The sequence below is a fragment of the Rhinolophus sinicus genome, linkage group LG02 (assembly GCF_036562045.2).
Source record: "Rhinolophus sinicus isolate RSC01 linkage group LG02, ASM3656204v1, whole genome shotgun sequence".
In the NCBI taxonomy this organism is placed as follows: domain Eukaryota; kingdom Metazoa; phylum Chordata; class Mammalia; order Chiroptera; family Rhinolophidae; genus Rhinolophus; species Rhinolophus sinicus.
The window spans coordinates 133681451-133707571 of record NC_133752.1 but is presented as its reverse complement, the minus strand read 5'-3'; the positions used below and the strand labels follow the sequence as shown (position 1 = coordinate 133707571).

The 26121-nt window shown below is 39.0% G+C and overlaps 1 protein-coding gene and 1 pseudogene across 1 annotated transcript in view; one reads left to right on the top strand and one right to left on the bottom strand.

The window, feature by feature from the left end:
• Nucleotides 1–885: 885 nt before the first annotated feature.
• Nucleotides 886–2517, bottom strand: LOC109456559 (lipoamide acyltransferase component of branched-chain alpha-keto acid dehydrogenase complex, mitochondrial; annotated as a pseudogene).
• A 7226-nt stretch (nt 2518–9743) lies between these two features.
• The window catches only part of RAB21 (RAB21, member RAS oncogene family), a 30028-nt gene continuing 13650 nt past the window's right edge, over nt 9744–26121 (top strand). The window contains exons 1-3 of the mRNA XM_019748964.2: nt 9744–10170; nt 23599–23658; nt 24409–24516. Of these exons, the coding sequence (XP_019604523.1) occupies nt 10021–10170; nt 23599–23658; nt 24409–24516 (318 nt within the window). The 5' untranslated portion in view covers nt 9744–10020. The remainder of the gene's footprint in view (nt 10171–23598; nt 23659–24408; nt 24517–26121) is intronic.

Here is a 26121-nt window from a genome sequence, read left to right as displayed (position 1 = left end):
TGAAAGCTTAAGGAAGCTGGTATTTCGGAGGTTTGGCATTTGGGAGGTTTGCATCTACCATGTTCCAGGCATTGTTCTGGACACAGGATATAATGGTGAGCAAGCCAGATGTTTACTGCCATACAGCTTATGCTTTAGTACTGACAAATAAATAGGTAATTGTCATATTCAGTGATACATGCTAGGAAGCACTTAGAAAGTGGCATAGAGGAATGGTAAGATTTTAAATGAGACCTTACCAATCAGAAATGAGAAAAACTCAAGCAAGTGGTACTAAGTGCTGAAATCCTCAATATATACGTGTTACAAACATCCCATTAGACCATCCACAGCTGTTGAAAAGCTCTCCAATCTCAACATCACAAATCTCCCATAAAAACCCTCAACCAAATTATTTCACCAGGGCAAAACAATTTCTCTAAGAGGCTTTTCCCTCTCCACACTGATATATTTCTCAAGAAGACAGAAAAGTATAGTCATTCAGGCCTAGTTAAAGCGGACAAATGTCTAGAATTTCCAGTTCCATATAACTCCTGACAGCTAGTTTTAAAAAGTGAGCATACTAGACTGACTCAGTGAAACTGCTCTTATTCTGAATGGAACCTTTTTAGTAATTTAGAAATTACTGGTACACAATTCTATTGCTAATCATATCAAACATACACTTCCATTTGATACAACCAAATGCCCTGGTTATTTCAAAATACTGTATATGGCTACCTGTCTTTTAGTAATATTAATTTGGTTTTCCTTGCCAGTTTCAAGGCATTGACACAAAGACCTCAGCACCATATTAAGAAGTCACACTATGACCTACTAAGGTTCACACAATGTGACAACCATAGAAAAACTAGTACACCATTATTCATTTTCAGTAAAAAGTATAAGAAAATAATGATCAATATTGTGCCTTAGAACCTTAGTCATGCAATACAAATCAATTTATAATACAAATTGTAATGAAGAACGTGCTGGCACAGCTAGGGTATACATTTTCTTTGGAAACTCAAAAAGTTCAATAATGTCATCAATCTTCATTTCAGATCTACTAACATAAAATCTAGCTTTTCTAAGTAGGATTTCCACAAATTCAGGAAGCATGATATTGTAGCACCATCAATAATTCTGCGATCAGCTGATCAGCTCACATTCCTTATCTGTGCCTTATACACTTCTCCTTTCTGGTTAAATTGGGAAGGGCCTTAATTGATTCAAGAGCCCCAATCACTATGTTGGGTGGTAATATCACTGGTTTGGCATAGGTACCACCAATTGATCCAGTGTTGGAAAGAGTAAATGTTCCTCCCATAAGATCAGGGATGCTGAGATGACCCACAGAGCCCAATTTCTGGAGGTGGTTCAATTCAGTGGTGATCTCAAATATGGAACAGATCTAAACATTTTTCACACAAGGGATGATCAACCCCTGCTCAGTATCTATTGCTATCCCAATGTTATGAGAAGCCTTATATGTTATATTCTGGCAGTTTTCATCCGCAGAAGCATTAAGAGTAGGAATCTTTAGTAATCCCAAGGAGGCCGCCTTTAAGAAGAAGGGCATAAAGGAGAGTCTAATTCTACAAGCAGAAGCAATGGGTTTTAATTCTTCTTGTAGCTTAACGAGTTCAATAAGGTCAACTTCATTACAATACCCACGGTGAGGTATCTTCAGGGCTGCAGACATGGTCTTGCTCGTAGCTTTCTGAAAGCCTTTTATGGGTTCTGTTCTGTCTTGGCCTGTGAATACTGGTGGTTTCGATATTGGTATGGGAATGGTCCTGTCTTTTTGTTTTGGTGGAGGCTGCATAACTTCAGCTTTTGGTAAAGGAGGTAATACAGCTCCTCTCTGCCTTTCCAAATAGTTGAGAATATTCTTCTGACATCTTTTCCTGAGCCAACAACTTCACTCAGCTTAATATTGTTTTTCATTGCAAGGTGGGTAACTGCCAGAGCTGCCAGTATCTTTTGGCCCTTTATCTCTTAGTGTGTGTATTCATCACGGGACGCAACAGGAGTTTCAACATCTTTTTCTGAATCTTTTAAAGCTTCCATTTCTATGTCTTCTAATGGCTTCTTCACATAGGCAATATTATCCCGATTATAATACAGTTTTTTAATGATTCCATCATAACAACTGGTGATAGTAACAGAAGCTTTATCACCTTGAACTTCACAGAGGCTATCAAATTGAGTATCAAATATGGTATCTCCTTCTTTTACATACCACTCTTTCACAGTTACTTTTCTAACCCCTTCTCCAATGTCTGAGAATTTGAATTGAACAATCTGTACCTGTAGAGCAGCAGTTTTCAGCAACTGATGTGGGTGACTGTACTTGAATGAAGGATAACCAAAGAAACACACGTATTTTCAAGCTTCAAAACATGGAAATTGCTACACGTGTGAAAGTAGCAAACATAAACTTTAAAATGGAGTTGGAGCCGCCATCCCAGAGCAACTGCTTTATATAATACATCTCAGCCTTACTCCTCAAACCTTTGGAGTCTAAACAAAGTGTTTGGCTTCTTTACTTACCCTCCTTTTTAACTCTTGAGATTGTATATTTCTAGTAGAAATTGGTAAATTGTGAGAATCTAAAAGTTTGGCTCAAATTCCTTCTTCAACAAGAAGACACTTTTAGGTAACATTGTCACTTTAGGGATAAATGGCTTAGGAACTGTCCCTTTCTCCCTCCACCACCCCATAAGTTTCTTAGAATGTTCTTGTGTTCTACAACTGATGAAAATCTCTCAATGGCTTTTTTCTTTTTCATTTTGAGAGATTTCTGAGTTATAGTCTTGAATTACTCTGGTCAACCTGGTAAATTTCATTGAGCCACTTGTGCCCCTTTGTGGCCAATGCTTACAATTACAGCTCAGTTGTTTGCCAGCAAGAAGCATTTGAACTGTTGCTTCACTTGACTGAATAGGGCGTGGCCTCTAAAAGCTAGTAAGAACCACAGGGAGATGAGATCAGAATCAACTGACAGCTAGGGGCATAGCTCTTGGCATAGAGGAGAGTGAATACCTGAGCGAGGACCGGATTCTGACTGAGAGAAGGAAGTGTGGATGGCAGGTTGGCATCAAACACAGCCACTACCCATTAATGTAATTGTTTCTGGGTTGCCTCCCACACTAGAATATGAGCTCCATAAAGGCAGAGACGTCTTGACTCCTACTCAATGAAAATTGTTAAATGACTGAGCAAATAAAGGAACAAATGAGTTTAGTTCACAGTAGAGGATAGCCATTTTTCTTTCTGTTGTTAATTACTCTTATTAGATGCTTAAAATGGTAAGTGCTTTGATAATTTTATTTAAAAAAGCCCCATAACAAAGCCCCTCAGTATCTTATAGCTTTATTTATTCACTTATTTTAATTAATAAATATTAATTGAGCACTACATTCCTGGATCTGGAGATTTAAAAAAATGTGACAGACACAGTTCTAGTCCCAGAAACCAGCACATTAGACTGTATTGGAAATCCCTGTCTTGCTGCCAATCCTCAAATTTCAGTTCCCTCCACTCTGTCAGCTGTAGAAATAATACCTTTCATTTTATTTAGTTTTCCTTTATCTGTCTTATTGTACTCCTGTTTTTTTCTTCACTTTTTCTCCTAATGCTGAATTTTTTCTCTTTCAGATGATTGCATATTACATTATATTAAACCAAAACTTTTTGTATTTGTAGAAAAGCTAATACAGAAACAATGCATCTGTACTAGAATTTCTATACGTATTTATTGAGATGTTTTAGAATTCATTTTTTGTCCCAAAAGAGAAACCTAATTAAAATAAGAATGTATTCCCTGTAACAGTTGCTAAAAGGAACCAATGTTCAGTGGAGGATTATAAATACCCCAGGATACAAGGTAATTCTACATGGAGAAATGGAGCTGAGAAAACACTTAAGTGACTATTTAAAAGACATGAACAGAAAATAGTGGCAAAGTTGGAAATACTCTCCTGAGCTCTTGAGTTTCTCATTCTCTTAATACTTGTTCAGCCTTACTTTTTGTTTGCATCTATAATGTAATACACCCAAGGGATTTATAATTATGAGGGGCTGCAAAAATATACACACTTTATTAGGCTAAAGCACAGTTTCTCAAGCTTGGCATTATTGACATTTTGGATAGGACAATTCTTTGTTGGGGAGAGGCTGTCCTGTACATTATAGAATGTTTAGCAGCATCCTGAAATTCTTCCTACTAAATGCCAATAGCCAAAAACGTCACCAGAAGTTGCCAGATGTCCTTTGGGGAGCATAATTACTCCTGGTTGAGAACCACTGGCCGAAATCAACCATTTCTAGTTAGTTCCTGAGCATTACAAGTTTATTTCAACTCCTACCATTCTACTGAAACTTCTAGTCAAGATCTCCAATTACTATGCTGTGGCTAAACCAGTAGACACTTACCAATCCTATTTAACTTGATTTCTCCAAAGCACTTCATGATTCCTTTTTTCTTAAGACATTCTTTTCTCCTTGACATTGACTTCTCCTAGTTGTCCTCTACTTTGGGTGTCCCTTTGTCGCTCCTCTTCCGGTGCCCATCCCATAAAAGTCAGTCTTCTTCAGGGCTCTGTCCTATGCCCTGTGACCCTCTCAATTTTACACACTCTCCTAGAGTGATCTCATCCACTGCTGCGGAGCCTACTTGCCTGTTTTTATGGAGGACTCTCTTATCCTTGCTTCAAAAGCCCAGAACTCTCTTCGGTGCTATAGGCCCCAAAAGCCAACTGCCTTGAGTTTCTCATTCTCAACTGCCTACTTTTTTTACTTGGGAATCCCTCAGGCACTTCAAAATCAAAATGTCCACAACCGGAAAAATAGAATGAAAATTTTTTCTTCCCATTTCCTATTTTAGTGGACGTCATCACCATTTACTAACTGGCCTAAGCCAGAAATTCAGGATGCGTGTCGTGCGGGACGGCCTGCGGGGTCTCAGCTCCCGCTCCCCACATAAGAACGCAGGATGTGGTGAGGCCAAAAAGGAACACCCACGGAGCCATAGGTAGGGGAGTCATACCACTATAGTCTCACTGGAGGCTGGCGTCACACTATGTGCGACCTGCTGTCTGCTTTTCTGCCAACTGACCAACTCCACTCCACTCACCAACCAGCGCAGCAGTTATATCAGTGGCCAATTGGCTAACCAGCTACAGCTGACGGCCAACTAGCCGTCAGCCATCTACTACCTGAGCCAGCACCTTTCCACATGAGGCCGAGAGCCTGGAAACGGCTCTCTGGGGCTCTGTCCCCACAATGCCCCTCCTTATCCCTCTCACTTTGCATAACCATTGTTCCCCAAGTCTTATTAACTCCATTTCCTAAGTCAGTGCTTTACACACTTTAGCATGAATAAGAATCACAAGGAGGGCTTGTTAAAACCCAGACTCCAGGATTCTCTCCCGGAAATTCTGATTTAATGCGGGTGGGGGGGGGGGGAGTAAGGGTGGGAAGAGGGACAAGGAATCTGCATTTCTAACAAGCTTCCAGCTGACCACACTTCATGTCTCACTGCCCTAAAGAACTTCTCATTGTTCCTATGATAAAGCCCAAAATTCTTGGCATTACTTTCAGGTTCTATATGATTTTATTTGTTAACGTTCATCTCTCACCATGTTCATCTTATTCCTGGTGCTCGTTTTAATGCTATGCTGTGCCCTGAAATCTGAATATTTGTCTTTTTGCCTAGTTGATTCCTACTCCTCCTTCAATGTTCAGATCATTTATTTATTCTATAGAGGGTACAAGATCTTTGTCCACAAACTCAGTTATGCAAGAAATTTAATTTTTCTAAAACTGAACTTAATTGTTTGCCTCTTACTAGGTATGAGAAACTAAATTTCAACATGGGTGATCTTAAGTCAATTCAGAATCTCCTCCACATGTTGCCCAGGAGGTATCAATGCTTGAAGGGACCTATAAACTCCCAAGGTGCTGGGCAGTGGGGTCTGTTATCATCATCCGAACATGCTGGCATCTGCCATCCATCCACATTCTCATCCCCAGCTGATCCTCAAGTATTGCTCTGTCCTCCTTTTCTCAGCAACAAAGCCTCAGGGCCATGTATGTTCTCCCTGATCCAGCAAAAAAGGTCTCATCAAGTAGGGTGATCAACAATCCTACTTTGCCCAGGAATGAGGGGTTTCCCTGGAAGTGGGAATTTCGATATTCGAATCAGGAAAGCCTTGGGCAAGCTGGGATGATCGATCACCCTATCTTCAAGTCCAACTCTTTATCAATGTTCCTCTGCAGCTTGTAAGAAACCTTTGAAGACTCTTTTAGAACTGTCATTGAGGCAACTCTATAAGTCTATTTCAGGCTTTCTGTCTGCAACATTCCACCTCTATTCTATGGCTCATGGTCCATCTTAGACACAGGTGAATTTTACAAGCTTGTTACCTTCTTGGGCTTCATTGAGGAAGGGAGAAATTTGTTTCCTTTGGTCTTGGATTCCCCAAAGCTACTGGGATTTATGAATATATTGCACTGCAAATAATAGACAACCATACTACAGTGAATTCTATAAGTTACCGTATTTTGCCGTGTATAATGCACACTTTGTTGCCCAAATTTGTGAGGGAAAAATAAGGATACGCATTATACATGGGTAGTACTATTATAATTCTGTACCTATATAAATGTTTTTAATTATTTTATTTATGCTTATGAGTTAAAAGGGTAACTCTAGAAGTCAGTAATGATATTTGTATGCAAAATAATACCCTGGAATATGATAATCGGTTTTGTGGAACTTAGGAGGAACTTGCAACCTCGAAGAGTTCTTGACATTCTATGATGCATAAATATGGTAAATTTGTTACTGGTACATCAAATGTCTTGTATCTTCTATCTGTTCTTGTGTTTTGTAATTATTTGTTACATAAAATTTCTTGTACCATAATATGTTAAAATATATATAATACAGAAAACAAGTATCTAAATGTAAACAAATAAAAATTTTAATTAAAAAATTAAAACAAAAGATTTTTTCCCCTGAAAGTTTGGGCCAAAAACATGGGTGCACATTATACATGGGAGCACATTATACATGGCAAAATATGGTAGTCCATAAACCTTATAACCATAACAAAACTGGTAGGATTATTTTTCCTGTCTTAAAGAAGCTATTAGAGCTACACATTACCTTTCTGTGGCAACTTTTCCGATTTGTACTGTGATACATGTATGTTCATGGTTAACTTGATTTCACCTGTATAATGATGCTTGGGATTTTTGGAGGGGAGGGTGTACAGGGGAAAGAGGTTTGTTTCTGGTGCAAAGGATCTATATGCATTGGAATTTTCATCTTACCGTGTCTCAACGTTCATCAATCAGCAACTAGTCTTTAGTTATCAACTCTCTGAGGATTCCTCACATTTTTGCAACTCCTATCTAAAGAGAAACTAGAGTTCGTTTTTTTGTAGCATTCTCCATCAAGTTTATATGGACCAATCATAGTTGACTCCAAGACTGACCTAAGTTCTTAAGAGCACAGAATCTATCCCAGAATTAGCCTGAATTTCTTTCAATGATTGGACTAATGTAGGCTTTGTTTTTTCCTCAATATACTTATATATTCATTTCCTATGCCTTCTGTAACAAATTATCACAAATTTAGTGGCTTAAAATACCACACAGTTATTTTCTTCCAATTCTAGAGGAGTCCAAAATCAGCTTTCCTAGGTTGAAATTAATGTTCTGGCAGTGCTGTATTCCCTCCAGAGACTCTAGGGGACAACCTATTCACTGTCTTTTCCAGCTTCTAGTGGCTGCCAGCATTTCTTGGCTTGTGGCTTCATCATTTCAATCTCTGCCTCCACGGTCACATTGCCTTTTTTTCTGTGTGTGTAGCATCTCCTTCCGATTTCCTCTAATAATGATATTTGTGATTGCATTTAGGGGCCACCCAGATAATAAAAGATCATCTTTCTACCTCCAAATTTAATCACATCTGAAAAGACCCTTTTCCAAATAAGGTAACATTTACAGGTGCCAGATATTAGGACCTGATATCTTTAGGGGCAGGGCATTATCAGTCTGCCACAATTGACATCTATATTTACCCATTCTGCTCAAAACTATGCCAAACTGACTTATTGCAGTGCATGAACATTTGCAATACTTTCCTTAAATCCCAATGTAAGCTAAACCTGGAAAATTACTTTAAGTTTAAAACTTATTTTATTTTACAATAAACAAATTTTAATTGTTTTGATTTGGTGATGAATGTAAAGTACTGCATGTAGATTCTAAGATGATCAAGCTATTAAACAATCTGGGATCCATATCATTTGAACAGTGGTTGAAAGGATTGGCTGTATTGAAAAGGGAAGAGAAGAGAAGGCTTAAAGGAAAATCACATAGCTTTCTTCATATGTATGAAGATGTTTCACAAAGAATAGAGATCAGATACATGTTGTATAGGTTGAATCAGGAATAATTAATTGTAGGCAGAGACAAGCAGATTTCAATCCAAAATTATGAAGAATTCAGAGTGGACAGTGGAAGCCCTCCTTCAAAATGAAGTCTTCCTAATTCTGGAAGTATTCATGAATGTGCAAAGGCCCTGAGAGGAAGAATGCAGAGAGAAGTAGAGGCTACATCCTCAGATATAGTCATGAAAATATTTTATAAAAACACAAGGTCTCTTTAATGGCTGATTCTAAATAAATATAAGTAATATTGTCCTTCTCCAATCCATTTTCCAAATTGCAGTACAGACAGAGTGATTTTTTTAAAAGTCAGAGCAGATTATGTCAGCCCCCTTGATTAAAACATTTCATTTGCTGAAAGGTCCTTTCAATTGCCCCTGGCTTCCTTGTCAGTTTCATCAGACGCTCTTTTCCTCTCTGCATTCTTTGTTGCTCAACTTCAAATGCTCCTTCCTGCCTCAAGGGGGTTGGATGTGCTGTTCTCTCTGCTTGCAAAGCTCTCCTCCCTTCTTGCCTAGGTTACTCCTACCCAAAGCTGGCAATTTCCTGGAAGGGTTCTCTAGCATGCTAAACCAGTTGGGTCCCCACATACGTTTGCAAAATATTCTCAACTGCTTTATCAAGATGAAAACATTTATTGTGTAATTGACTGTAATTGATTGTGTGTGTCTTCCCTGCTAAAATATGAATTCTTGATGATAGACATTGTATCTTGCTCAGCAAAGTAAATTCCGTGAAGTGTGGTAAGCGCTGCTAAACAAGGTACACTCATGTTATGAAATACCTCACTTGGAGGTGGGGAAAGACAGAGATGGAAGGACAGAGGGAGAACGACGGGTGGTCAGGGAAGCCTTTCCGGTTTAAGCTGAGACCTGAAAGATGAGGAGACTTGGCGGTCTGGGGAAACTAAAAGAAGTGCAAGTGTTATGATTTGAGATCCCACAGAGAAATACTGTCAAGATACTGTAGGGTACCTTGACAGTTTGGCGTATAGTGACTCCAGTGTGAGAGGTCATGGCCTTGTGAACATTCCTTGGGCAAGAACGATAACGTCCTGCACTTCATCATTCCACCTGAGCTGGGCTTGCTTCAAACTACTCATTCCTTGTTCCCGCAGGCTCCCACAAAATGCAGAGCAGTGGCCCGCAGACGGCGGGGCTCTGCCCGACACTGCACGTAGGAGCTCCTGTCACGTCAACGTCACCCCAGGATGAGGCCGCAGAAGCTCCGCCCACAGCCATGCACATTCACTCGGCCCAGTCCCAGGGGCCGCCCGTGGCCGCGGCGGTCACGTGACCCGAAGTGTGACGTAGGAGGAAAGAGACGCCATTAGAGGGAGGCGGAGAGGGAACGCTGTTCGCCTTTCGTCGGGTGCCTGACGTGGTGGCTCGGGGCCCTTCATTCTCGGACTTTTCCTCGGCACTTCCAGGCCTCGCCCCAGGCGGGAGTGGAGACGGCGCCCGAGGTCGACGGGCCAGTGCGAAGGGGCCTGCGCCGGTCGTGACCGGGAAGGCGCTGCGGCGGCGGTGGGGCGCTCCGCACGGCTCTAGGGTTCGGGTGGCGGGGAAGCGACGGGATGGCTGCGGCCGGCGGCGGCGGGGCGGCGGCGGGCCGAGCCTACTCGTTCAAGGTGGTGCTGCTAGGGGAAGGCTGCGTGGGGAAGACGTCGCTGGTGCTGCGCTACTGCGAGAACAAGTTCAACGACAAGCACATCACCACTTTGCAGGTGCGGGCCCTAGGGAGCGGGAGGTGACGCCTTGGGGCCCCTGCCCCTCCGGGGCGGTGAGGACCTTGCTGCCCTGGTCCCCTGGGTCGGGGCTCACAGATCTCAGGCCTGTGACCTCCACTTTCGAGTCGCCTTTCCAGATTCGTCCTGGGAACACGCGGGGTCAGGGCAGCCTGTAGACGTGAGGACAGGCTCTTGAAAGAGGAGTGAAAGGGCTCAGAAAAGTCCCCCGTGGCCCCCGTGTGGCTGCGCCTGTGGTGAAGTCCCCATCGTTGGGCTAGTTTCCCCCCTTGGTTTCGCTTCCGCTTGGGCCCTAGGTGCCGTCACCCTGCGGTCCCCCCGAGTGTCATCCCTTTCTTTTTGTTTGTTTCTTTCGGAATTAGGAACTTAGCTGCGGATTTGGTTTTGCGAACTAGGTGATTTGGAACTTAGCACTTAACTGATGACTAAGTGTTTATGCAAGTTCCATTTTGTCCTGTCTTCGAGTAACGTGCTGATTGGCAAAGCATTCCTCTCTGGAGGCCTTTTGAAATGACCGCTTGCCTGGGCGGGTTACACAGTTTTCATTGCTACCTGCGTGGGTCTGACTTGTGGGTCAGTCATATTCTGCGAGGCCGGTGGACCCACATTCACATGGAAACGTCATGGGAATACTGGCTAACAATTGGTCCCCAAACTAACAGCTTAGCTGCTGCTGTTATTATCTTTCCTTGTAATGTAGAACCGGCTTTCTCCTGCAGTTAGTTACATACGATTAGCTCAGGAAAGTGGTGGAATGTCATCATGGATTGGGAGTGAAGCCAGGCCTTTGAGGCAGTTGTAGTCTCGGCTCTCCCCCAAACAAATCGGGTCGCACGTGTTAGAAGGAAAATATCCAACTAATCTCAACTAATCTAACTTGATCACGTTACCCAGACACAGTCAAGTCCAGTGGATTTTTGAGCCTGATCGTCTAAGTTCATATCCCACCATCATCCGTTTTAACTAGTTGTGTGATCTTGGGCAAGTTAGTGAATCTATCTCTGTCTAAATTTGTTCATCTGTTAAAATGGCCATAATAATGGTATCTATCTAGCTCACAGTGTCAGGACGAATAATCATAAAAGACTTAGGACCTGGTCCAGTGTCAGCGCTCCATCTTTATTATTACTGGCCCCAAACTGCACAATAGATGTTAATTAGTGATTGAGGAGTGTGTGGGAACATGGACACTATGTATAGAATGCACCAGCTTCTAATTGTTGTGACATTTGACGTTTGATGCTATTATTAAACTACTGAGTCTAGAATTTACAAAGATGTTCTGGTTCTGATTCCATGTTCTATTTTTACTCCTGTTTTTAGTCCTCCTGTGTAAAGCATAACATCTGAAAAAGTTAATGTCAGGAAACTCCCTTTTTTTCTTACATCCTTGTACACAAGCACGTAACTCAGTCTCAATAGTGAATTGTTACTGTTCAGTGTTACTGGTGAATACCTATGATCATTTGGAAGTTTGGAAATTCATTTAGGTAAAGAAATAACAATGTTTATTGAGTTCTTCCTGTGCTGAGTGTTTTATTTCTGCCATTTAATTCTTACAAAAGCCTGTAAGGTGGATACTTTTATTAGTCCCATTTTCCAGTTAATGAAGCAGGCTTGGTTGAGTAATTTGCCGGCCAATATATTGCCACAAGTCATGCTTCCGAAGCTGAAATTTGAACCCAGGTCTGACTTCAGATTTTGAGCAATTAAGTCACACTGCCTCTGGATATTGGTAAACCACCCCTTTAGTGGTTTCCTTTATGCTACAGATCTAAGATAAAAGAGAAAATCATTGTAATTGAGCTCTCAATTTTTTTTAAAAGATAATTTAGCCCTTCAACCTAAAAATTACACTTTCATTATACATTCCCAAAACACCATCAAAGCTAAAAGCAGACTGCAGATTTTTAAATATCTGAGAGAAATCGCTGCTGGAGACTGCCCATAGGAGGTCGACTCACATCCACCGGAACTCCAGGAAGAGGTCCCAGAAGCCCAGCCGTGTCCAGGCACATCCTCTTGACCGAAACACAAGGACACACACAGGGTCCTGTGCAGTCTACACAGGGAAGGATGAAAGTAGATCGCCAGCATCAAAGCATAGCAGTCCTGATTTTGATGTTTATGTAACTCATCACAAACAGTCTCTGGATTAGATTACAGAATTGAGGATTTTGTTGCATACCAATCTATGGAAACAGTATTACCGGTATATGTAATCTCTTTCTCTTAGATACCAGCTTATCTCATCTTAATTTTTTCAGAGAAATTTTACTTCAGTGTGACCCGTAAAACGTAACCTTGTATGCTCCTAATTTCCAAACGGAGAGATGCATCAGAAGATATGAGAAGAGTTCCGTTTTTTGTGTGTGTCAACAGAATTGTCTACTACTTATCTTTGTAAAATACTTTGTTTTGCAAAGTACACTCTCATGCATTCATGTTTCAAATAATTATAGGACTGAGAGGAACCTAAGATAGTTTATGGCTCTATGTTTCATTCAGCCTTTTGTTTAATATTTCATCAAGCGATTGTCCACTTTTGTTTGTACGTCTTGGAGGTGTGATGAACTGATACAGAAAGTAGAAAACTATGTCCTGAGGTGGCCCATTTCATTTTTAGACAGGTTTAGTTTCTAATAAGTTTTTATATATGTAAAGCCAAAAATCTGTTTCCCTGTAGTTTCCAGTCCTAGTTCTGCCCTGTGAATCTTCGTTGCACTTGACATCTCTTCTGATAGTTGAAGATCCTGTCACATCCTGTCTTGTTTTCTCTTAGGTAAACAGCTCTGGTTCCTTTAACTGGATCTCCTATATCATTCTAAGTCATTTCACTTTTTGACATCTTTTCTAAACACCGTTGAATCATTGTCCTCTTTCCTTAAAATGTGATGTCTTGAGCTGTAGTAATGATTCCAAGTGTTTTTTGAACTGAGCAGAGAAGTACAGGCTATCTCCTCCCCTATTGAGAGTGACTGCTTTTCTAAGACTGAAGTAGAAAAGAGTCTGTGATCTTTTGGGGCAGCTGTCACATTGATTAGTATTGGGCTAGCTATCTTAGTCTTATTTGCTTCAAAAAAAAAAAAAAATGTGTTACATCTCTCAAATTCTTTTTTCCTGGATTTTGTAAAGATTTTTGTCCCTAACGCATTTGACCCATTAAAGTTGGCTTTGATATTTTTGCTTCAGTGGTTAAAGCCTGTTAACGTCGTTTTAAATTTTGATTCTATAGTTCAAAAAACATTGAGCTGCTGTGGTTCAGGCACTTGTTTGGGTCCTTGGCATACAAAGAAGAATAAGGCATGGTCCCTATTTTCTGGATTAGCTACTCATTTTAACTTTATCCCCTGATGATTTTGGTAGGAATGTCTTTAATCTTTCATCAGGTCATTAATTTAGACTTTGAAAGAAAGAGGAAAGAGAGGGCCAGTACAAAGCTCTGCGGCAGGCCTCCCTGTAGTCTAGTGATGCGTGACCAGAGGTATATTTTTCTTTAGCCATACGGAATCTTGGGGTGGGGCTTTTTCAGACTATTCATGGGCCACAGTTTTCTTTCCCCTTGAGTGTGAAACAGTTATAAATGGAGTGTTGTACATATTAGTGATAATGGAAGCAGAAAGCAGCTTAAGACTGACTGCTATGGGCAACCACCTAGTGGATACAAAGCCTTTAATGAAAATGGTTATTCCAGCATTACAGATCTAACTTTTTTGCCCTGCGTAAATCAGTGTTGCCCACAGGGGATGTCATGAGGTGCTTTGTCATATTCTCGAAGACTACGGGATACGCTGTGTTTTTTTCTGTATTAGGATGTAGTGAAACAGGGAGAAGACTTTAGTTAGACTTCAGTTTGAATTTTGGTTTCTGCTTACAGCCATCATGATTTTGGTAGATTATTTTAATGTTTATAATGTTTAAACAGTGTCTGGCACATGTTTATTAATATATATGTACTGTTGAATAAATAGATGGTGCTTACTTTGTGTTTCTTTACAGTAACTCAGTCAAAAATGTAATGGAATTAATTTGACATGAATTATTTTGAGAACCCATGTTGTCTCTGAAGGATTACTATATTTTGTAATTGCTTATAGATTACGTATGTGTATATACACACACATACATACATACACATGTAGTTGTTTATTATCCATTCTAGAGTTTTGGCTGGGATTGCCGTTTCTGGAAATTCACTTCTTTTTTGAAAAGTGTGACATTTGCCTGCTTTGGTGTTTTAGTACTGCTCCCTTTTTGTAGCTTCTCCTAGGTTACTGATAATTATGAAGTAATCTTGTAGGTGAGCTCTCCGAAAACTCAAGATCCTTTACCTGGCCCAGAAAACTTCATCTTATATAGAGTCCCCAAGTTCTCTCATGTGATTTCTCTGCTGATTTGGGGCTTTGATAGAATTGACAGGGACGGGAAAGACGATTGGAGTAAGAGAGTTACTGCTTTTTCTTTGGCAATACTGCTGAACCTAAGCAATTTAATTCAGGAATTGTTTATTTATATAGCAAACATTGTGCTAGCTGGGGCATATAAAGATGAGTAAGATGCTTTAACTGTCAGTTAGCTTTCCTGATTTTACATATTCTTAAATGTTTGTGCCATTTTGATTATAACCACCTGTCTTTGGTATGTCTCTATAGCTGTGCTCTTGGGTGTGCCTTTTCTTAAGATGTGCCTTTTTTTTCCCTTATTGAAGAAGATGTTTTAAGATTATGAACTCTGAGGGCCTTCTATCACTTTTAACTAGTCTCCCATATAAAAAGTAATATTGTTTATAATCAAAACCAACAGTCATCTTCACTTTTAGAATTTTAACTGGAATTCCACCTATTTGCCTCCTAAAGCATAGGGCACGTGTCACATTTGATTAGCAAAGCAGTGCTGTAAGGTTGGCTGGGCACATAGTATCTTGACTGTTTGGCAAATGAGAAACTCAGACTTGGATTAAATTTCCAAGGTCCGACAAACAGTAATGTTTTCTTTAGCTAAGTCTACTACTTTTTTTTTCCCCCCTCTTAATATACCTCAAGCTCCTGAGCAACACTTGCATTCAGGTTCTAGCAGTTGGTTTTACCCTTGACATTGTAGTTTCTGGCCTAGGAATCTGGGTTTCCTTATTTGTAAGATTAATGCTTTGAATGTTGGAAATACCTTCCAAGTAGTTCTGGAAGTCACACGTTGATTCAGCCGATTAATATATAATCTCTTTATAAAACACGATAGTTGAAGTCTTCTTTCCCCTCAGTATTTTACTAGATACAGGTGAGCTATAGAAGGGTGGGCAACTTTTTTTTTAAGAAAAGACTTTTTCTGAATTGTGACTTTGAAATCCTATTGTATAGATATTCCATGTATGATTGCCATTTTCTGCTTTGTTTTGAGCTACTCTTAAAAGTGACTTTTTGACTCTCTTTTCAAGGTATTTACTTTGTTTTGAGCTACTCTTAGAAGTGACTTTTTGACTCTTTTCAAGGAAATCAGTCTTTCTAAAGCAGACTCTGATTGTAATCTCTCTTTTTAGAAACTAAGGAAAAGAAATGTTGAGGTAGTCAAGTACTCAGTTTTCTTCCTTTTTTTTTTTAACAAAAATTGAAATACATTTGTCATATAACACGTCAGTTTAAGGTGTACAACATAATTTGTTACATTTATATATATTATGATTGCCATTGTAGCAATCTTAGTTTTCTAATAGCTAATTTTTATTGCCTTGTGACAGACAACTAATTTTATAAATTATCTGCCTGAATTATTTTATGTCTTATATCTGGAAGTGGTAATAGATACTTTAAATACTTAAGTGGAAACAGTGTTAGTGTGTGTAGCAAAAATAATGTAACCAGTAATACACATATTAATGAAAGTCTGTTGAACTTAAAAGATACTAAAGACAGGAAAGTGTCCACAATTCAGTTACTATGCTACATTAGGTAATTTTGTCTTGTTATGGTTAGTACAGCAAGTGATCTGGCTAACAACAACAAACCAAAAAAATTGATGAAAGAAGTTATGAAAAGTACACACAACCAGCCAAACAAAAACCTACAGCAAACACTTAAAAAAAAGTTATGAAAATATTTTAATTTGGCAGGTATAATTTGTTTCTATTTCTTACCTATGAGGTGTGATTACACAATACGGTGAATGTTTAAATAAAAAAAATGTATTAGAGTAAAAGACACATTGCCATGAATCCCCCTCAGAATACTCCCCCTCACTTCAAACAGTCTTATCCCATCATTCTTGCCACTTTCTAAAGCAGTTCTAGAAGTCCTGTTTCGTGAGTGTCTTTAGTTGCGCTGTTGTGGCTGAATCGATTCAAAATAGTTACCTTGGGGGCCGGCCCGGTGGCTCAGGCAATTGGAGCTCCGTCCTCCTAACTCTGAAGGCTGCCGGTTCGATTCCCACATGGGCCAGTGGGCTCTCAACCACAAGGTTGCCAGTTCAACTCCTCGACTCCCTCAAGGGATGGTGGGCAGCGCCCCCTGCAACTAAGATTGAACATGGCACCTTGAGCTGAGCTGCCGCTGAGCTCCCGGATGGCTCAGTTGGTTGGAGCACATCCTTTCAACCACAAAGTTGCCGGTTCGACTCCTGCAAGGCATGGTGGGCTGCGCCCCCTATAACTAGAAAATGGCAACTGGACCTGGAGCTGGGCTGAACCCTCCACAACTAAGACTGAAAGGACAACAACTTGAAGCTGAACGGCACCCTCCACAACTATGACTGAAGGGACAACAACTTGACTTGGGGGCGGGGGGAACCAAAAACACAAATTACCTTTCATGGACATTTGCCGCACTGGAGGAGATGTGTGACACGGAGCCTTTCTGTTGTGATGAAAAAAATATGGTGACTGCTGCTGCCAAGTGCCATCCAATGGAAAGGCAGGGATCTTCAATACCGGAAGCAGCATGTCAAACGTTAGTAACAGTGTGTGACAGGTTTCAATTTGTTTGGTGCATGCAATGTGTCAGGTGTGAGCTATGGTTGAGAGAAGGTGTGTTTTAAAGTGTGCTGTAAATCATCCTCCATCATGACAACGCTCCATGTCACACATCACTTCTGGTAAAAGGCAATATCTGTCAAATAAAAACATTACGGTGTGTCCTCATCCACTTCAGTCACCAGATCTGGCACCGTGCAACTTCTGGCTCTTCCCCAAAGTCAAATGATTTAGGACATCGAGGCAGCCACAACAGCACAACTAAAGACACTCATGAAAGAGGACTTCCAGAACTGCTTCAGGAAGTGGCAAGAACGATGGGATAAGTGTGTTCGAAGTGAGGGGGAGTATTTCCCCACATTCATGGCAATGTGTCTTTTACTCTAATAATTTTTTTTAAATTTAAACATTCACCATATTTTTTGATCACACCTCACATGATTCTACTTCGGTTTTTAAAGTAGAGGTTTAAAATAATTATCCACTATGATTTCAGATATTGGGTAAAATAAACATCAGGTGCAAATAACAGATGTCAGCCTGAGCTAATAAGATTCTTAATTTTATTACTACCCCCAAGATTTGGAAGATGAAATCATTGGAATTAAAAGAAGTAGCAGTGCTGTAACTCAGAGTTTGGGAAATGTACCATTACTGTGTACTCATTACTTTCTTCCTACCCTGAGAATATTTTGGAAGATGAGTTGGTGTCTAGAAACACTTAGTGTGCAAGGGGAGGAGTGCCAGGTTAAGAATGTTGTGTGTGTTCTAGAGTAGGCAGCGTTGTGCAATGGAAAAAACACTGTGGAGTCAAGACAGGCTTCCATCCACTGCAGCACCCAACTGAGTTGTCTGACCTTGGGTGTCACTGTATTCTGTAAATCTCAAGTTCACAACTGTAAAATAGGGGTAATTACCTAATTCACAGGGCTTCTTATAAATATTACATGAGACAGCCAAGCACAGTGCTTGTCACATAGTATGTACTATTTTTTCCCCCTATTTTTGAATTGATATTTAATACCACTTTCCCTCCCTTTTCTAGGCTGTGATTCTTCACTGAAATGTTTCCAGGAATTTATAAATTCCTTTGGAAAGTGTGAAAATTGTTTTGGTATGTGCATATGAGCAGTTTTTTGGGAGTGAGTGGGTTCATAACTTTCATCAGATTCTTAAAGAAGCTGGTGATCACTATTCTCTCCTACTTTAACTACCATGTAAGAGAATTAAGAACCACTGCTCCAGAGTAAGTATTATAACCACAAGTAACATCAGTTGCCTGAAAAAATTAAGTATGCCTCATAGAAGTGGTTAAAAAAGATAAGACATTTCAACTTTTTGATTGTATGCTGCTATCTTGATGTTACATAAAATCTTTTCAACTTTGTTCTCAAATATAATTGTATTTTTAAAAACAAGATGTTTGCTCTTTAAGAAAGTATCTATAAAATATTTAAAACATGATGTTTATAAAATGAAATGATTTGTAGCACAGAAGGAGTTTTTCCATAGAGTGGGACTTAGATTTTTCATTATGATGGAACAAAAAGGTTTAGTGGGTACCCTTTGATGATGTGCTTTACTAATGCATCAGATTTTGAGTTAATTTGGTTTATGAGGAAACTTTGAGGAGCACATCGCTTGCATAAATTGAGTTCTTTCTGCATTGATTTTACCCGAGCATATTGTAGATGTGTTTATCCACAATGACAATACAGTTGACCCTTGTACAACGTGGGTTTGAATTGCATAGGTCCACTTTAATGTGTGTTTTTTTCAGTGAATACATACAGTACTGTAAATGTATTTTCTCACGTTTTTAAAATAACATTTTCTTTTCTTTAGCTTACTTCATTATAACAATGTAGTATATAGTACATATAACATACAAAATACCTGTTAATCCACTGTTTGTGTTACTGGTAAGCCTTCTTCCAGTCAACGGTAGGCTATTAATGGTTAAGTTTTTGGCGAGTCAAAAGTTATATGCAGATTTTCACCTGTGTAGGGGTCAGTGCCCTTAACCTCCACGTTGTTCAAGGGTCAACTGTATTTGCATGTCTACTATGGGTAGCACTGGCTCTCCCTGCTCCTTCCACTAGGGAAGAAGTGTCAACTCAGATCTCAGTCTGGGAGATGCCATAGCATAGAGGTTATAAGTTGTGTTTGGGGCCAGACTACCTGTATTTCAAATCCCACTCTATCACTTACTGTGTGACTTGGGCAAGATACTTAACCCTCCCTGTATCTCAGTTTCCACATCTATAATATTTGGATAATTATATCTAATTTGCAGTGTGTTATGGGAATTAAATGAGTTCATATTGAAAAACTCTTAGAACACTGCCCATTTTATTGTAATCACTATGAAAGTGTTAAATTAATGAAAATTTGGTTAACAGAAGACTTATACCTATGAAAAGATAACACACAATATAAGGCAGTATATGCTGTATATTACAAGATAAGGGTCCCTAAAATTCTTCAGGATAGAGAAACTCAGTAGGTTTTATGGGTGGTATAAGAAGCTTAAACATTCAAGAAAGAAGTGTATAGGTCATGAACTGAACTTGAATAGATGCAATTCACATAGAGAATAAAGAATTGGCCCAAATTAGAGGGGAATTTTATGAACAAACAGAATTGGAGGGACTGTATATAGACCTGAGAAGTTGGAGAGGGCGTAGAGTAATACTGGAAGCTATCTTAGGAAGACAGATGTGAACAAATTGTGAAGGCCCTTGGATACAATTATAAGGCTTTGAGACTTATTTATACATTAGGGCTCCCTAACTTTTATAAAGGAGAAGGTGATGAATGATTTTTGTAAAAAGTACTTAGCACAGTACTTGGTGGAAAGCAAGCATTCCATAACTGTTAGCTAGTATTAACAATAGTGTAGAAATGACTGTATTGTTTCACTGTATAGATGGGCTATATATGTATATTTTTTAAAAATTGCCTATTGATGGACACAAGTTATTTCATGTTTTTGTTATTATAATCAATGCTGTGATGAGCACTTTTTCCATAAAATTGTTTTATATATTCATGGTTCTTTAGGAAAGACTTAACTCAGTCCCTGAAACTCACCCTGGGAGAGTGGGGTTAAGTTTCAGAGGGGATGGTCGAAAGGAAATGATGGAGCTTTACCAGCTCTAATTCACTCCCCTCTGCTGAGAAATCCCTACAAAATTAATGTCAAATTATGGTGTTAGTTGCCAGCAGGAATTTAATTCAAGCATACTTATTAAAAGTAACTTATTAGAGAATGCTTCTATGAGTTATGATTTTTTTTTTTAAATCATGGAGATTTTGAGAACATAACTTAGCATGTAGACCAGAGTGTAGGGTGAGACCAAAGGTATTATGACATAATATGAGACTGGTGGTCATGGAACACTAGAGGATATATGAAGACAAATTTTAGTAGGTTTCTTTATTTTATTTTATTTTATTGGGGAATATTGGGGAACAGTGTGTGTTTTTTAGGATGTCAAGTTGTTTTTTTCAATCTAGTTATGGAGGACGCAGCTCAGCTCCAAGTCAAGTCGTTGTTTTCAATCTAGTTGTGGAGGGCGCAGCTCACTGGCCCATGTGGGAATTGAATCGGCAACCTTGTTATTAAGAGCTCGTGCTCTAACCAACTGAGCCATCTGGCTGCCCTCTAGTAGGTTTTTTGAGGAATATGTAATGACAAGGGAGGAAGAATGTTCAATGATGATATTTCTAAGATTCTAAACCTCAGTGACTTGGATAATGTGCTCAAAATACTGGAATGGAAAGCTAGTTTTGTAGAGAAGATCAGTTTACTTTTAAATATGCTTGAAAGAGAGGCACTTAATATATATTAAGTATTTGTATAGGATTCAGATTTTGAGTTTCTTTAAATAGCATTGATATTGAAACCATGAAAATGGTTGAGTTCAAATAAATTACACAACTAATGAGTGACACACAACGAAGATTCAAATACAAAGTTCTACTACAAAGTTCATGTTCTTAGCCCCAATGCCATAATGATTGGGAAAAGTCCTTTATTCACATTTATTGTCATAACATGTATTTGGTCTTCTCATTTTTCAAGTTGTTTCTTTCATTTTGCCATTTATACCTTTTTGAATAACCTTTATTTGTTTTATTTAATAAAATATCTTTAGTATAGTTTGGGCCTTGAAGGCAGACATTCTTGGCTTTGACCTCAGCTCTGCCATGTATATCTATCTGTGGATTCCTTAGTAAATCACTAAATCCAGGGGTCTTTTCTTAGTTTTAATTTTCCTTTGTGTGCATGCAGCAGAAAGTCCTTCCTGAAATCTAAGTTCCTTCTCCTTCAGTAGTAATTCACCATCCTAGCATTTTATCTATTCTCAGTTCTTTGCACTTTCTTCCATATAGATACACTTAAATGTGACTGTCTCTCCGTAGCTTTGAACTTGGCTCTTTCTTTTTTAAACATGTCAACTGACTCTGGATTCTGATTATATAGAAGGTGCCAAAAAATGTATACACATTTTAAGAAAGGAAAACTATTAAAATATACTGATAACTATCAATATACACTGATAACAAAAGATGAATACAAGTCACGTGTGACTTCTGCAATTACAAGAGGTGCTCAAAGTGGTTACCATCAGCGTCCAGACACTTCTGATTATGGCAAACTACTGCTTGACAAAAGTGTTCGCTTGTATACATTTTTCTTGGCACCCCCTCCCCCCCCCACGCCCCCCTCCCCCCGGTATTTCCTGTTCAATTACTCGTGATTCTGTTCTCTCTTTTCTATCTTCATGGGCTCAGTTCAGGCCCTTTTTTCCCCTCAAACTTTGTAATAGTCTCCAGTCTCCCAGGTCTAGTCCTGATCTTTCCAGTCCAGCCTCCCCCCATCCCTAAGTTATTCTCTTAAAGGATAGATTTTATACTTCCCCAGTGCTAAAAAGCCATTCCATGATTCTCCATTGTCAACAGTATTATTTCTTAACACTTACTCCTTAGGATGAACCTAGGTATTTCTCTAGAGAAGAAGAAATCAAATGAGTTTGAGGAATGCTTGTATAAATGCAATTGGTCAGCCTTCATTTTGGCAGAATCTTAACGTGTTAATGCTTTGTGAATATACAAAAGAGATACAGAGCAATATATAGCATTTCCCAAATATACTTGACTATAGTATACATTTTAAAAAAATACATATCTGGTGTCTTGGATGGGTTTTATTAAGACCCACAAGGTAAAGTACATGGTTCTATTCATGGAATTCTAGGACTTTTTTTTGATTCATTCATCCTTTGCCTATATTTGTAGTCTCATCTCTGGCATTGACCGTACAACTTGGAGTTCCCCGTGGGGAGGGAGAAGTTAGGTGTTTCAGGCTTCAGTGGTTTCACCCATCTGTTAGGAAAAACCCCTACTGCAAGTAAAGGGGAGATCATCACCTTCTCTCTGAAGCCGCCTTTGACCCATCCAGGCAGGCTTTATGCTTCCTTTCTTACCCACCCTTATAGTATACTTGGCAAGTCCCTTCATTTTAATAATTGTCACATGGATTGTAATTATCTGCATTTTTATTTCTGCACTAGACTGTAAGGTCCTTCAAGGTTGGAATAATTTCCTTACATTTCTGTGACATTAGTACCTAGGAAAATTATGAGAGGTTAAATAATTGAATAATAACATGATTACAAGAACATTTTGAACAATATTGGTATTCATATAGTTAAGTAAACTATCAGTAAACATTTTAAAAATCTCTTAGGGCGGCCGGATGGCTCAGTTGGTTAGAGCGTGAGCTCTGAACAACAGAGTTGCTGGTTCGATTCCCAAATGGGCCAGTGAGCTGTGCCCTCCACAACTAGATTGAAGACAATGAGCTGCCCCTGAGCTTCTGGAGGGGTGGCCGGATGGCTCAGTTGGTTAGAGCGCGAGCTCTGAACAACAAGGTTGCCGGTTCAATTCCCGCATGGGATGGTGGGCTGTACCCACTGCAAGTAAGATTGAAAATAGTAACTGGACTTGGAGCTGAGCTGTGCCCTCCACAACTAGACTGAAGGACAACAACTTGGAGCTGATGGGCCCTGGAGAAGCACACTGTGCCCCAATATTCCTCAGTTTTAAAAAAAAAAACTAAAATCTCATATTCTTTTTATAAGGAATAGGTAAAATGGCCTCAAGTTAAATGCTCTAAGAAAAAATTTTATGGGGAAAAAAAAGTATTTATTATTTTTCTTTGTATTTTTTTATAACGCGTTCATAAAACAGTCTTTTTCTTAGGTTAGAATTAAGTAATGTTCTGTCTTCAGTGAAAATATTTAGTCATTAATAAAAGCTCAGTGATTACTTTTTCTCCCAGATAACTTGAATTTCATATTGAGGCGATTATTTATATTTTTTAGGATAAGAAACATTAGTTTATATGAAACATTGTTTAATGTGTATCTCTTTTTTCTTAGGCATCGTTCTTAACAAAGAAGTTAAATATTGGTGGGAAAAGAGTAAACCTTGCTATATGGGTAAGTTAATTTTTTCAACTCTATGAGTGAAGGCCTTTACTATTTTTGGTACTCTAATAACTAATTGGCTCAAGGAATAGGAATTTTAACATATTTTTTTAATTAAGTGAAGGTTAGCCCAAATTTTATAAACATTTTTTTCCCCTAAAATCTGACTGATATATCTTCAAAACAATTGTATACATGAATATTGTTATCATAACTTTCCAGGTGGGTAAGGATTAACTCAGAGGGATTCCATGTCAGAGAAAGGAAAGACCAGGGTGGGTGGACAGACCTGCCTGGCCTTTTATTCCCATGTCTCTATGTTCCAACCTTTTAAGGGGGTGGTAAGTAGAGAATAGGGCAAAGGTAACGCATTAAGGTACCTGTTGGCAGGTGGCCCTGGTGCATGCTATTTCCTTGTCTCTTCTCTGTGTGCGGAGCCTAAATTTAGGGCAAAGCCTATACCTGGTTTATAATGCCATGTTGGCCATTCTGATCCTCAGGCAGCTGTACTGTTTTTTTGGCGGGGCTGGGAAGATTGTTGGGGAGGAAGAAATATAACCTTTGCATAACAGTAAAACATTAAGTATTGTTTATAACTTGACTTAAAAAATTTTTTTGTAGCCTGCTTTGTTTCTTTTAATAGTGTTTTGGGGTTATTTGTAGCTTCATGTCCCACTTTCCAATTAGTCAAAAGTTAACTGTAGTTGAAATAGCATGTTTTTTTTTTTTTCTGATCTAATCAGTGTTTGTTGCTTTATTTAGGACACAGCAGGTCAAGAGAGATTCCATGCATTGGGTCCAATTTACTACAGAGATTCAAATGGAGCTATTTTAGTTTATGACATAACAGATGAAGATTCTTTTCAGAAGGTATTCTATTTACTTATGGGTGGAGGGCTTAACAGAAGAACACTGTCTCCATAACATACTTATTGTGATTAGTCTTGGTTTTAAAGACAAAGTATATAGTTTGTGCATCAATGGTGACCACTTGTATTTTTTAATGGAGTATTTAATTAATGAAAATTAGAGTTATTAAATAGTTTATTACATGGCTTTCTCAGCTTTTGGGAAAGGGAAATAATCTGAAGTAAGGCTTCAGAAAAATATAGGAGCCTTTTTTCTTTCCTGTTAAAAGAAAAATCCCTTCATTTCTCTGACTCCAGGCACCTGAATACTTGGCGGCACGGGCTCACTAATTGTGAAGAGGAAAAAGGAATAAATCAAAATTAAGTTCTTTCTCCTCTAACTATTCTGGAGGATATACTATAAATTTTAAAAGCATTCTTTTTAAAGCTCCTCCATTTTTTTCACCCCTCTTTAAACATATTTAAATGTAGGGTTTTTAAAGTTGGTTGGGATCAAAAAGAAGTTACCATTAAACTTACCTCTGAAAGCTCACCACAGTCAGTCTTGTGACGGATTACTTATTTGAACTTTCCTCTGAAAGCCCCTGTTGGAATTTGTCAACGGCCTGTAACCAAAAAGGGGTAATTTCCAAGGCAAAAACTTGCCTTGCCTTGAGTTACAGTTTTGTTCTTGTTGAAATTGTTTGCCTTTTTAGTTGTTTTTTTTTTCCTTTCATTTATTTCCCAGTATTTAACTGATGAAGCAAATATATACAAGTTAGCCCTTGGATTATTAATGACATGTGGAAAAACTTAGTTCAAAGAGTAGAACAGTGGAACAGTATTTTATTGATTAAGAGAAGGTCAAGTCTCTTAGGTTAAAAAGTGACCATTTATCTCTTGCTACATGCCAAAACCCCCACAACTTGGTGGTTCAAAATAATTTGTTATTTCTCATGATTTTGTGGGTCCTCTGCTCCGTCTGGTGTCAGTGGAGTCACTCATGCAGCTGCATTGAACTGGAAGTTTGGCTGAGCCAGGACCATCTTAGGAGGCCTGGTCCTCCTGACAGTGTCTCACTCCACCTGGTGTCTAATGCTCTGGTACCCTCTCCGCGTACTCTCTCATTAGTGCATATTCTAGCCTAAGCTGCTTATAGCACAACTGGACCCTAGGAGTATAGCTGCCAGGCCTTCTTAAGATTTAGGTCTGGAACTGGCATAGCAATACTTCTGCCATATTCTCTTTGTCAAAACAAGTTGCAAGGCTATCCCAAATTCTAAAGGAGGGGAAATAGGCTTCTATCTCTTGATTGGCAGAGAATTTGTGACAATCTTTAACTCACCATAGAATGTGTGGAGTAATGAATAGAATACCTATGGATGCCTACGGAGGGGAATCTTATTAGAAGTGAAAAACAATTTTTTTTTTAATTGGTTGGATTTTGTAGGTTGTGGCTATTATATGTACAGAGTAGAGTAATACATGATTGGATTCTGGCATGTTTCCTTTGAAGTGGTGAGGATGTAGATTTTATACGAGTGCTATTAAATTTTTCTTATGTGAAATCAACTAGGGGTGGAAGTTAAATGCTTCTCTGAAAACTATACATATGTGTGAAGGAAAC